Genomic DNA, 12,716 nt, shown 5'->3' with positions numbered 1-12,716 from the left:
GGAACGAGAGATCAAAGATCAAGGAAAATGTAGAATGATTCATTGTTAGTTGAGGGGAAGTGAACAACGAGACATACAATCAGTAACATTTAATCAGGAGGACAGTGAAACGAGTCAGAGAACTATGATGGGGGTCGTATATTAATATCAATTTACACCGTCACACATGCAGAAGCCCACCTTTCACCTTCCCAATAACTTTAAGAATTTGGTTGAACTACATATAATTAATTGGTGTAATGAAACATTTCAATACTTTTTAAACAACGTGGCACGTAACTGCAATGTAATAATTTAATGACAATCATTATCTCTGAACCTGAGGAGAAACAACTGGATCTTTTGAGTTGTAGTTCTGGGAGTGAATCATTCTTCGATATTTCAAACCTTAAAGCCCCTGTCGCACTTTCCCGAGTTACTCACAAACTCTCCCGAGTTTTGCCCTTGATTCGAACTTGGGGAATGTCGGGGAATGTCGGTGGCGAGCTCGTAGGAGGCCGTAAGAGTCCGTAGATGTTTCGTAGTGGCTCGTAATGCCAGCCGTAGGAAATCGGGGCATCAGGTAAGTCGGGACGTTTTTTCAACATGTTGAAAAATGTCCATGTGTTTAAAAAAAAATAGCCCCGAGTACCTACGAATGGCTATTACCGTAATTCTCCAAGTTCGAATCATGGGGAAAATTCGGGAGAGTTCGAGAGTAACTCGGGAACGTGGGACAGGGCCTTTATGTAAAACTTGTTAGTCCCCGCGCAGTTAAATGACTGGCAGAGAATGTTGCTGACTGGCCCATTCCAGACTGCAGGAGTAAGTGCTGAAGGGCTCGCTGAAGCTTGGTGCAGTCAATGCCAAGGTTCTGTAGACGAACAACACAATCTGGGGTCCTTCCTCTGCTGGACATTGAGACGAGGGTGCAGTGGTGACTCCCCTCAATCAAGGGAAGGGATATCACCCCAGAGTGCCAAGTGGGTGGCAAAGGTGTTTTATTTAAAAGAGAGGTGTGAACACTACAGAGTATGAGCCCTTTTCTCCAGAGATGCTGCCTGCGTTACTCTAGCACTGTGTTTATCTTCGGTATTAACCAGCAGTTCCTATCTACACATGACATTATTGAATACATGAATACTGACAATCTATGAGGGTTTTCCACACTTGTGTAGATGTTTTTTATTCTAAACCTTTATTTTTGGAACAAAGTCCCATCTCCTGCTCGCTCTCAAATTCCAGTCTTTCTTTCCTTGTCTTGATTCCGCTTTTGATTTTTAATCTCCTACCGATTCGCACTTTCCTCTTTTCTCTTTCTATCTCAATCCTTCAATCAAATTGTTAAGGTCGTTCCTTACTTCGTTTATTAAGATTCCAGAGAGTCCACTGCCTTCTCTCGACTATCACCAACATTCAGCGAGTTACTGCACCCGGGATGGGAAGGGTGCAACGAAAACATGTCGCCTGCTAGATGAGTCACCCCAGCAAGCTCCACAGCTTACAGTGGTTGTTGTGCTCCCTCCCAGTTTGATGGCCATCCCTGTGTTAGACTCACCCTATATTAATCGCAGCTCAATCAGCAACCCACTGCAATGCCCATTGATTCTCATTTGTTGCATTCAAATGAGGCTTGGATCATAATTTGGCTCAGGGAATAGACTGTAGACCTGTACCACTATTGACGACTATTGCTTCCCTGACTTTTCTATTAGCATCACACGCCACACAGCAGTAGACTGCAGATACAAGCCCTTCAGCCCATCGAGTCCTTGCCAATCATCAAGCATCCATTTATACTAAATCTCCGTTTGTTGCTGCTAGTTTGCCCCAGTGCTGCCCCGGCTAGTTTGCCCCAGTGCTGCCCCCGCTAGTTTGCCCCAGTGCTGCCCCGGCTAGTTTGCCCCAGTGCTGCCCCCGCTAGTTTGCCCCAGTGCTGCCCCCGCTAGTTTGCCCCAGTGCTGCCCCCGCTAGTTTGCCCCAGTGCTGCCTTGCCCCATACATTAATCTCCGTTGTTTATTCTCTCTATGTTCCATCAGCTTCTCCCACCCCCAACTCACCTGCACAACCTACAGCAGTCAATTAGCCTACAAACCTGAACGTCTATGGGGCATGGGAGGGAACAAGAGCTACCAGAGAAAACCCACGTGATCACAAGGAGAACGTGCAAACTCCACACCAACAGCACTTGAGGTTAGGATCGAACCTGGGTCTCTGGCACTGTGAGGCAGCAGCACTGTTAATTGTGCCGCTGAGCTACCCTCAGAATAAGGAGTAATATAACATTATTACTTCAAATTGTTACCAAGTCCTGTGAAGTAATAATGTTATACTATCTCTTACTGTGAGGGGAGGACAGTAGCACAACCAATAATGCTGCTGCCTTACAGATCCTGACCTCAGGTTCTGCTTGTCCATGTTATATTTTCACTCTAAACTCCCTACCCAAAACATATTATGCTGTAACTGTAAGGAACTGCACTGCATGACTTCAAAAGGAAGGGCCACATCCTCTTCGCAGGGCAAACAAACTATAAATATTGGCCTTTAATACTGGCACCAGCAACATGAGGGGAAATTTTTTTTAAGGGAGCTGTGGTAAGCATGTGCAATCTTACAATCCAAACATTAAAGTTCCAACTAAAGACTAAGCACAATTATTGAGAGTAATGGAAACCTGGGACGCAGGAAGAAATCTAATCAAGGATTTCAAGTGGGTCATAAGTAGAATAATGGAGCCTTGGGAATCCGTAACAGGCTGGAATTTAATTGAAGGGGTCCAGGTGTTTGTGTTATATGTAGTAATGGACTATTGGGAGTACAGTACAGGGGGTGGAGTCTGGTTGAGGGGTTCAGCTGGGCTACAGTAATGGTCTACCAGTGGGTGTAGTACATTACAGTCGTAATCAAGCAGCGCACAGCGCCAACTCCCACACCACCATTTCATGCGAGCGTACTCTCAAAATCCATTTCAGGAGCAGAGATGAAGCCACAAAACCAACACAGAACCAAATGGTTGCTGACTAATCACACGGTTTTGAACCAATTCATTCTCTGTTGGTTCCTTGGTTGATGGGAAGGCTGATGTGATATAAAAGCTGATGGGGAGCAATCTGTCATCCATTATAAGGGAGGGTGGAAGAATACAGGGGTGGGAGGGGGTGTAGGTGGAGGGCTGGGAGAAGGGGTGGAAGACGGGGCTGGGAGAAGGGGTGGGTGGCAGTAGGGGGCTGGGAGAATGGGTGGGGGGAGGGAGGGGGTGGAGAGATTGGAGAAGGGGTGGTGGGAGGGGAGGGGAGGGTGGGGGGCTGGGGAAGGGTGTGGGAGGGGGAGTAGGTGGAAGGCTAGGATAAGGGGTGGCAGGGGGAGGGAGGATGGTGGTGGGGGGGGGGGGGGGTGGTGGTTTGGATGACTGGGTAAACTCAGGGGAACCCACCATGCTACCAAATATTGCACTTTTCCTTACAAATGATGCCAGTGCCGATTCATTTCTGAGCCTGGAAAGGCTTTGTATAATAGACCATGTAGCCATACATAATTGTTGGTATGAAGCAAATTATTATTTGACCATTTCCCTCCTTTTCATCTCCATGTTAAGAATGACAGGTGACGTACCCACACTAATGAGAGCTTCTGTCCGCTGCTTTACCTGTGCTGAGAGCCAAGGTTAGAGTTTATCTCCTTGCAACTTCCCAATGGCAAGTCTGTGAATTTCAACCCTTGCACTCTGCTGCCAGCTGCTGTGACTGGAATGAATCACCTGCCAGCTATTCAATGGCCAATCATGAATCTCAGCTGCTCATTCTATTATTCTGTAACAGCAGAGAATAACATTTTCCTAAACCTCTCAGAAGTCTCATTATTATTTGGGTCTAGCAGCGTCTCGGTAACATTTGCATTTTGCCGGCCAGTTTGCAGTAACAGCTAAGTGGTGTTGAACAAATGATGTGTGTGCCTGTTGCTTTACAACCAATATTGTTGGGCAGATTCAATGATACGTTAATATCACATGCACCTAGGTACAGTGAAATGCTTTGTTTTACAAACAACCCCGTAACATCATATAGCAGACCTCACCTATGCAGTACACAAGTGTCGCCACACAGATGTACAGGTGGCATTGTACAAGCACAATAGCTGTGGAGTTATAGCCCATGTGATATTATACAAATGGTGTTACAGGGATAGTAACATATTCCAGATTACACTTAACAGACTGCACTGTTCAGACAGACACAAAAAGCTGGAGTTACTCAGCGGGTCAGGCGCCTTTGCTGCTGCCTCACCTGTTGAGTTACTCCAGCTATTCGTGTCTATCTTCAATGTGCACCAGCATCTGCGGTTCCTCCCTACACATGCACTGTTCAGATAGTCGGCACGGTGGCACAGTGGAAGAGTTGCTGCCTCACAGCCAGGCACCCGAGTTCGATCCTGACTCATGGTTGCTGTCTATACAGAGTTGGCATGTTCTCCCTGTGATCACGTGGGGTTTCTCCGGGTGCTCCGGATTCCTCCCACATCCCAAAGATGACCAGCTTTATAGGTCATTGACTTCTATTCTGTAGGATAGAACTAGTGTACTGGGTGATTGCTGGTCGGCGCAGACTCGGTGGGCCGAAGGGCCTGTTTCCACGTTGTATCTCTAAAGTCTAAAGTAAAGCTACATAGAAACATAGAAATTAGGTGCAGGAGTAGGCCATTTGCACCTTCGAGCCTGCACCGCCATTCAATATGATCATGGCTGATCATCTAACTCAGTATCCCGTACCTGCCTTCTCTCCATACCTTCTGATCCCCTTAGCCACAAGGGCCGCATCTAACTCCCTCTTAACAATAGCCAATGAACTGGCCTCAACTACCCTCTGCGGCAGTTACCTATAAAGCTACCAAGGAGATAACCTCTGAGGTTCTCTGCTCTGTCTTACAATGTGGCTAGCCTATACTTAAAACCTATCTCTTTCACCAAGAAAATAGGTCACATGCCCAATTAGCCTGATAATGCGACCTGGAGTGCCAAGGGCTAAAGATTCAAAGTAAGCTATAATGAAAATGATACAATGTCAAACATTTTCAGGCAGGGCTCTTCCCAACAGCAGACTCATTTCAAGGAGAAAATCCTCCTGGGAGCTGTAGGACTATTTGCAGCTTTTTATAGAATTAGAGAATTGTACAACACAGAAGCAGGCTCCACGTTCGTGCCACATCCCAAAGACATGAAGGTTTGCCGAGGGTATAATACGGACTTAATTATGGCGGTGGTAGGGCACGGGTGTTGTGCAGATATTACAGTGCATGCAGGTACTGTGGTACAGATAACACCACTGAGCAGTTGACACGCTACGAGTCATATCAGGCACGACTGGGTAGATAGAACAGTCTGAAAAAGGGTACACAAAAATGCTGGAGAAACTCAGCGGGTGCAGCAGCATCTATGGAGCGAAGGCAATAGGCGACGTTTCGGGCCGAAACCCTTCTTCAGGGGCCCGACCCGAACGCCACCACCGGACCCCTTTTCTCCAGAGATGCTGCCTGACCCGCTGAGTTACTCCAGCACTCTGTGCCTATCTTCGATATATACCAGCATCCGCAGTTTCTTCCTGCACACTGCTCGGATATCCTTAAAGGAGCTGTTCGCGGTACGTATGTTGATCCACAGACTACATTCAATATCACTATCCTCTGCTCTCAGTCCTTTACTTACGGAACACTGAATCAAAGGGGAAATTAAAGATCCAGAATAGTTCTTACTTATGGGAACATGTTGTCTGCTGCAGGCTCCCAGCTCCAGTATCCGCCCCTCTCCCCCATTCTAAAATCTTTAGAAATGCCTCTGAACATTTTTTTCTGCTTCTATATGTGGCCACCCGCCTTATAATTCCCGATTGAGTGAAGGGTCCTAGGATGGATATTGGCGGTATTAAAGTCACTGTATAAATGCATGTGTCTACACTATTCTATCCGCCTAGGTTTACTCTCTAGAAATTGCTGAGATATTAAAATCTCGTTAGTTAGTTTCCTAATCCTACAGTTTGGATCTCAGCTGAGTTCCCGTGATGTTATGTGTACCAACACAACGGGAAAGATAAAAGTACAAAAACAAAAAGCCTCGCACTTCTACAAGGCTCGGATGAATAGGGATTGGAACTGAAGTTAACGTTCTTGTGTGTTGTAGTTGTTCCGGCGAACAGAATGTGAGTTAGACCCATGACCGTGTGTGGTGGAACTCAGCCCAGCGGGCAGGAGCTGCCTTGCCCCGGTGCCGCCTTGCCCCCTTGCCCCCCTTGCCCCAGCGCTAGTTTGTCCCAGTGCCGCCTTGTACCAGTGCTAGTTTCCCCCAGTGCTAGTTTGCCCCAGTGCTAGTTTGCCCCAGTGCTAGTTTCCCCCAGTGCCAGTTTTCCCCAGTGCTACTCTGCCCAGAGCTGCCTTGCCCAGTGCTAGTTTCCCCCAGTGCCAGTTTTCCCCAGTGCTACTCTGCCCAGAGCTGCCTTGCCCCAGTGCTAGTTTCCCCCAGTGCTAGTTTGCCCCAGTGCTAATTTGCCCCAGTGCTAGTTTGCCCCAGTGCCAGTTTTCCCCACTGCTACTCTGCCCCAGAGCTAGTTTCCCCCAGTGCTAGTTTCCCCCAATGCTAGTTTGCCCCAGTGCTGCCTTGCCCCAGTGCTAGTTTCCCCCAGTGCTAGTTTGCCCCAGTGCTGTACTCACCGACCAGAGCCAAGAGCAAGGACACTCCAGGTACCATCATCGTGGCGCTGAGCGAGCTCCGCCGCCGCCCCGCCGGCTCCACACTCTCGCTGTGTCCCGAGTCCCCGCACCTACTACACCAGTTCCAGCGGCTCTCGGCGACCCACACACTCGCAAACAACTTGACCAGCTCTCGGCAGTCTCAGCCTTGAGGTGTTGACACGCAACCACACGCTCTCATCTTCTGCTTGTAAGTATTTTCCCACCAACTTCGTATCTTGAAACCACGGGTTACCCGGGGCTGTGCATCTCTCCGCTTCCCCGGCTCCGCTCGGGAACAGCCCGTCACTCCTACTCCCCTCCTCCCGTCTCTTTGTGTCGCTTGGCCACAGCTAGATCGACATCACACCCACCCACGTGTCGGCACAGCAGCGATACACAGCGAGTTAGCCAGTGAGTGCGCTCCAACAGGTAGCGTCGTCTACACCAGAACATCGACTCTCTCACTCACACACACACACATAGATCTATCCATGTACCCGCACCACACATCCACACCTTTCACAGAACACAAATCCGATTCCTCTACTTAGGCAATTTCACTGGGTCCAGGATGAGCCACGTAAAGAGGCCCTTCGGCCCAACCCGTGCCTTCCTGAGTTCGTTCCCCTTTGCTTCCTCTGCAGTTGAGTGGAAACTGAGGCGGCCGATGTTGGACCACCAGACAGGTGGTAGCATGAGGTGCTCACCTTCACATTGTTTTGGGAAGCTTCCCACGGTAGACCCCTCTGGTTGGAACTTATGTGAATCCCTGGGCACTTCTTTTGCGGGTGTTATATCTTTTCAGAGAGACCTTGAGAACATCTTTGGGATGCTCTTATTCCTGGAAGAATCTTGCCAAGACAGGGCTGAGAGTGGAGGCTTGTCTCAGATAAGGTGGACCCTTCATTGGAGATGGTTGAGTGTAATCTGAGTGAGTCTCCTGTGACCGTCAGACAGGCATTTACACCAAAGATAGACACAAACTGCTGGAGTAACTCAGCGGGACAGGCAGCAGCGATACAGGCAGCATCACTGGAGAGAAGGAATGGCTGACGTTTCGGGTCGAAACCCGACTGAGAATCAGGGAAGAGGGAGACAGAGATAAGGAAGTGTAAGGTGTGAAAATGAGACATCAAAGGTGATAAGGTTCAAGGAAAATTTAGAATAGATCATTGTTAGCTAGGAGAAGGTGACAATAAAGCATACAGATATATAATTTAATACAGAGATAAAACATTTACACCAATCCCATTTTATTCCCACCATCTCTCTCCCCCCCCCCCCCCCCCAACCCCATATTCTACCAATCACCCACCTGCCAGGGGCAATGTAAAGTGGCCATTAACCTACCAACTTGCACCTCTTTTGGGAAGTGGGAGGAAACTGCAACACCTGGGAGTAATCCACCAGGGCATGCAAACTCCACAGAGACAGCACCGGAAGTCAGGATTGAACCTGGGGCACTGGAGCAGTGAGACAATGGCACTTCTAGCCGTGCCACCGGGTGTTGACTTTAGAGAGGAGAATGGAATTCGTTAATTATTGTACCGATGAGGTGGTGGTAGAGTTGCTAGATTTTCTCCAATGGTCTGAGGTGCCATCAACAGGTTGTCCTTATCCCTGAAGCATCCAGGAGGGCAGGGTCACTGCCGCTCAATTGACCAAGAACTTGATGGGTATTGTGGGGATGGATGTTCTGTCTGCCTTCTGTTGGGTCTCCACTCGCCACTCACCTCGACCATAGACCCTTCAGCTGAAGGCTGTACTAGCATGCTAGTGGGAAGGCTAAAATTTGTCATTGATCTCATCTTCAAGAAAGGATTACAAGTCTGATGATGGGGAACTTAAGAGGGTTTTTTTTTTAATGTATGCTATCTGTCACAGGGAATGTCATTGCAAAGATCCTTGTCTGGAAACAGAAGTAGCAAAATGTTGAAACCATGCCAACTTCTATTGTAATAGGTTCATTTTAAAAGGTCTCACAAGCTCTTTTCATTACAACCATGTTAATAACTTGCTATTATCTAGGCTCATTTTGCACAATGTGTAATTTATTATACAATCAGTATTTCAACACTTAAAGAAGCTATTTCAACCTATCTCACCAATGGCACTCCCAGCATATTTTAAAGCACTTCTTCTGTTCCAATTCCTCATTTATTCCTGATGCTCTTTAGTTTTTGTATCCGGGGGGGCGTTTTTAATGGATGGATGGATGACAAAAATGTGGACATTTTTGTAAAGTTCCATCTATTTTCCTCTATCACTTCAACAGTTATAAATGGTGATACATTCTACAATCTAATGACACATTAGAAACATTCTCTCCTCCCTCTTTGTGGTGTGAGTACTAATGTGTAGTTTGTCTCTTGATTCATTGGTCGGTGGAAATATTTCAACGATTCACCTCTCAAACCCTTCCATAATGTATCATGCTTCATTTTGATCAATCGGCCACTTCACATAAAAGCATCTCGAGTTTACCCAGATATTTATCGTTGCTCCGTATATCATTGCGAATCCACCTTGCACCTTCCCCGTGATTCCAATACTATAGGTATGCCTTTTCTATTAATACAGTATATTTTGAAGTTGTACCACAGAAACCTGAGCACAAAATCTAATCTGATAGCTGAACGATGAACTGCAGGAATCTTGGGATGAAACATTAAACTGAGGCTCAGTCAGGTGAAGGTAAGATATGTCATCACGTTACATGGAGAAAAGTCTTGTGTTCTTCATGATTTCCGAGCCAATATTTATGACTCAATGGTATAGTAAAGTAAATAACTTGACCATTATTTTACTGGGACATTGCTGTGAATGAATTTGCTGCTACAGTTCCTGCATTACCAGGGTGTCATGGTAAAATTGCAGTCAATGTGTATCAAACGGAAAATATTCCCATGGCTGGAATCTTATCTGATAGAAGAAAGATGGATGTAATTGTTGGGCATCATTTATCCTGGTCCCAGTCTTAGGCCAACACCACCACAGAAGTTCCTCAGGTCAATGTCCTCAGCTGAATCATCTTCAGCTGCTGCATCAATGGCCATGGAACAGTTAGAGTGTGGATGTTAGCTAATGATTGCACAATGTTCATTTATATTGGCATCTCCTCAGTGAGTCAATGCCTTCATGCAGAAAGACTTAGACAAAAGTAAGGCCTGGCTGGATAATTGGCAAGTCACATTAGTGTAATAAAAGTGCCAGACAAGCATCTTCAACATTGGAGAGTCCAACAACACACCCTTGACATGCAATAGCATTTTCACGGCTAAATTCCCTCCCTTCAACATCCTGGGGAGGGGTCACCATTAACAAAAACCTCACATGGGCCAGACATATCTCTCTGTCAATAGTTACATTCTGACACATGTTAGATGGGACAGCATGGTGGCACAGCGGTAGAGTTGCTGCCTTACAATGCCCTTGCTCTTTACATGATTTCTTCCACCACAATCCATCTGAAGAAGGGTCCCAACTTAAAATGTCACCTTTCCATGTTCATTAGAGAGTAGCATAAATCAGGACACGGATAGATGGAGAGCAGGATGTGCCTATGCATAGGAAGATGCCCCCTGGTACTCCATGACCGAGAGGACATCTCCTGGACACAGTGCCAGATAGAGTATCATCTGGTACACATATTGTGACAGAGTGAACAGACTAAACATCAGGTGCAAAAGCAAAAAATACTCCAAACACCTAGCTGGTCAGCCAGCATCTGTGAAGAAAGAAACAGTTACCAAGAGCAAAACAAAAATCACTGGGACTTGTCACATATGATAATAAAGTATTCAATTCACTGGTAGTTTCTTTGTCACATGCACTGAGGTACAGTGAAATTATTTTTTTTGCATACAATTTAGTACAAGTATTGCTATACATAACCACATCTTAGATACAGTAAAAATGTATAGAAATAGTACACTCCAGGCTGATGACCCTTTATCCGCTAGGGATTGGATATGTTGGAGAAGAATCGCCCAAAAGCTGTAGTTGCAGCTCAGACTGGACTGAGTCTATGCTGTGCCCTCACACGTAGTTCAAACTATGCTGTAACCTCTTAGATGTCTTTGGAATTTGCCCACTGTAGTTGAAAGGCAAGTCTGATAACCCCGCATAAACATTGATATCAGGTAGCTACAGCATATTTATCTGACTGATTGCCTTTCTAACTTGTAGTCAACAGAAGCAGGACGTTAGAGTAAAAGTAGACACAAAGTGCTGGAGTAACTCATCGAGTCAGGCAGCATCCCTGGAGAAAATGGTTAGGTGGCGTATTAAGGCGATTCAGTCTGAAGAAAGGACCCAACCCGAAACGTCACCAAACCAATCTGAAGAATGGTCCCCACCGAAAATTTCACCAAACCAATCTGAAGGTCCCGTCCCAAAACCTCACCAAATCAATCTGAAGAAAGGACCCGCCCCAAAACATCACCGATCCATGTTCTCCAGAGATGCTGCCTGACCCACTGAGTTACTCCAGTACTGTGTGTCTTTTTTTTTTAAGGGCACCTGCAGTTCCTGGTTTCTCCAAGGTTAAAAATCTCTCAGCCTATGGTACTAACAGGAACTGATGCTGGGCAGAGCACTGGCAGGGGGAGATATTAGTCAGCACACCAGAAATAAGATCTCTTCTAGCTTTCCCCCCCCCCCCCCCACACACACACAATCAATCAGGAAAAAGCTCTTGACCCGAAACGCCACCTACAAGATACAAGATACATTTATTTGTCACATGTACCAATTGCTACAGTGAAATGTGTTGTCACCGTACAGCCATACGAATAATAAAGAGCACAGAACACGATAGTCTTTAACACAGACATCCCCACACAGCGGGATCAAAGTTTCCCACTGTGAGGGAAGGCTCTAAAATTCAGTCATCCTCCTCTGTTGTCCTCCCGTGGTCGGGGGGCTCCCGAACCCTCGCTGTCCCCGCTACGGGTGGCCCGATGTTCAGGCCTGGTCGCCGGGGTGATGGAAGTCCAACATCGGGAGTGGAGGACATCCTCCGTGGCTTGAACATCCGAATCGGCCACCTCCAACCGAAGTCCACAGGCCACGCTGGGTGGAGATTCAACGCTGGCGGCCCTCGGCAAAGGGTCCCAGGAATCCACGATGTTGAAGCCCCCGCTGGAAGCTGTACGACCCACAGCTCCGATGTTAAAGCAGCAGGCCCAACACTCCGGAGCTTCAACGGCGATCCAGGCAAGCAATCGCCCGCTCGGCGATGTATCCAGCGCTGCGCCGCCGCTGCTGAAGCTCTGGTCCGTGTCCCCGACAGGAAAAGCCGCTCCAATCCAGGTGGTAGGCCGCGAGGACGTTTCAGGTCGGGTCCTTTCTTCAGACTGAATCGCCTTAATACATCACCTATCCATGTACTATAGACAATAGACAATAGGTGCAGGAGTTGGCCATTCGGCCCTTCGAGCCACCACCACCATGCAATGTGATCATGACTGATCATCCCCAATCAGTACCCCATTCCTGCCTTCTCCCCATATCCCCTGACTCCGCTATTTTTAAAAGCCCTATCTAGCTCTCTCTTGAAAGCATCCAGAGAACCTGCTTCCACCGCCCTCTGAGGCAGAGAATTCCACAGACTCACAATTCTCTGTGAGAAAAGGTACACAAAAATGATGGAGAAACTCAGCGGGTGCAGCAGCATCTATGGAGCAAAGGAAATAGGCAACGTTTCGGGCAGAAACCCTTCTTCAGAAGTCTCTCTTCCTCGTCTTCCTTCTAAATGGCTTACTACTTATTCTTAAACCATGTACTCCAGGGATGCTGCTTGATCTGCTGAGTTACTCCAGCACTATGTGTCTTTTTTTTGTAAACCAGCATCTGCAGTTCTTTGTTTCTACAATAAGATGCAGTTGTTTCGTTACCTGAATCACATCTCCGCCGCCAATGTACTGTCTTTCTCGTTCGCCTGCTTTCCTGAGCTCTGAGATCATCAGGAATTATTGGATTCTATTACTGGTTCATTAGCTAATCCAAGTGCCAC

The 12,716-nt window shown here is 47.1% G+C and overlaps 1 protein-coding gene across 1 annotated transcript in view; it reads right to left on the bottom strand.

The window, feature by feature from the left end:
• Nucleotides 1–7,179, bottom strand: part of LOC129701463 (GDNF family receptor alpha-4-like) — a 36,386-nt gene extending 29,207 nt beyond the window's left edge. Inside the window, 1 exon segment of the mRNA XM_055642657.1 lies at nucleotides 6,680–7,179. Coding sequence (XP_055498632.1) covers nucleotides 6,680–6,719 — 40 coding nt within the window. The 5' untranslated portion in view covers nucleotides 6,720–7,179.
• Nucleotides 7,180–12,716: the final 5,537 nt, after the last annotated feature.

Source organism: Leucoraja erinacea, chromosome 11, assembly GCF_028641065.1.
Source record: "Leucoraja erinacea ecotype New England chromosome 11, Leri_hhj_1, whole genome shotgun sequence".
Lineage (NCBI taxonomy): Eukaryota > Metazoa > Chordata > Chondrichthyes > Rajiformes > Rajidae > Leucoraja > Leucoraja erinaceus.
The sequence above is the reverse complement of the archived record's forward strand: the minus strand, read 5'-3'. Positions and strand labels throughout refer to the sequence as shown.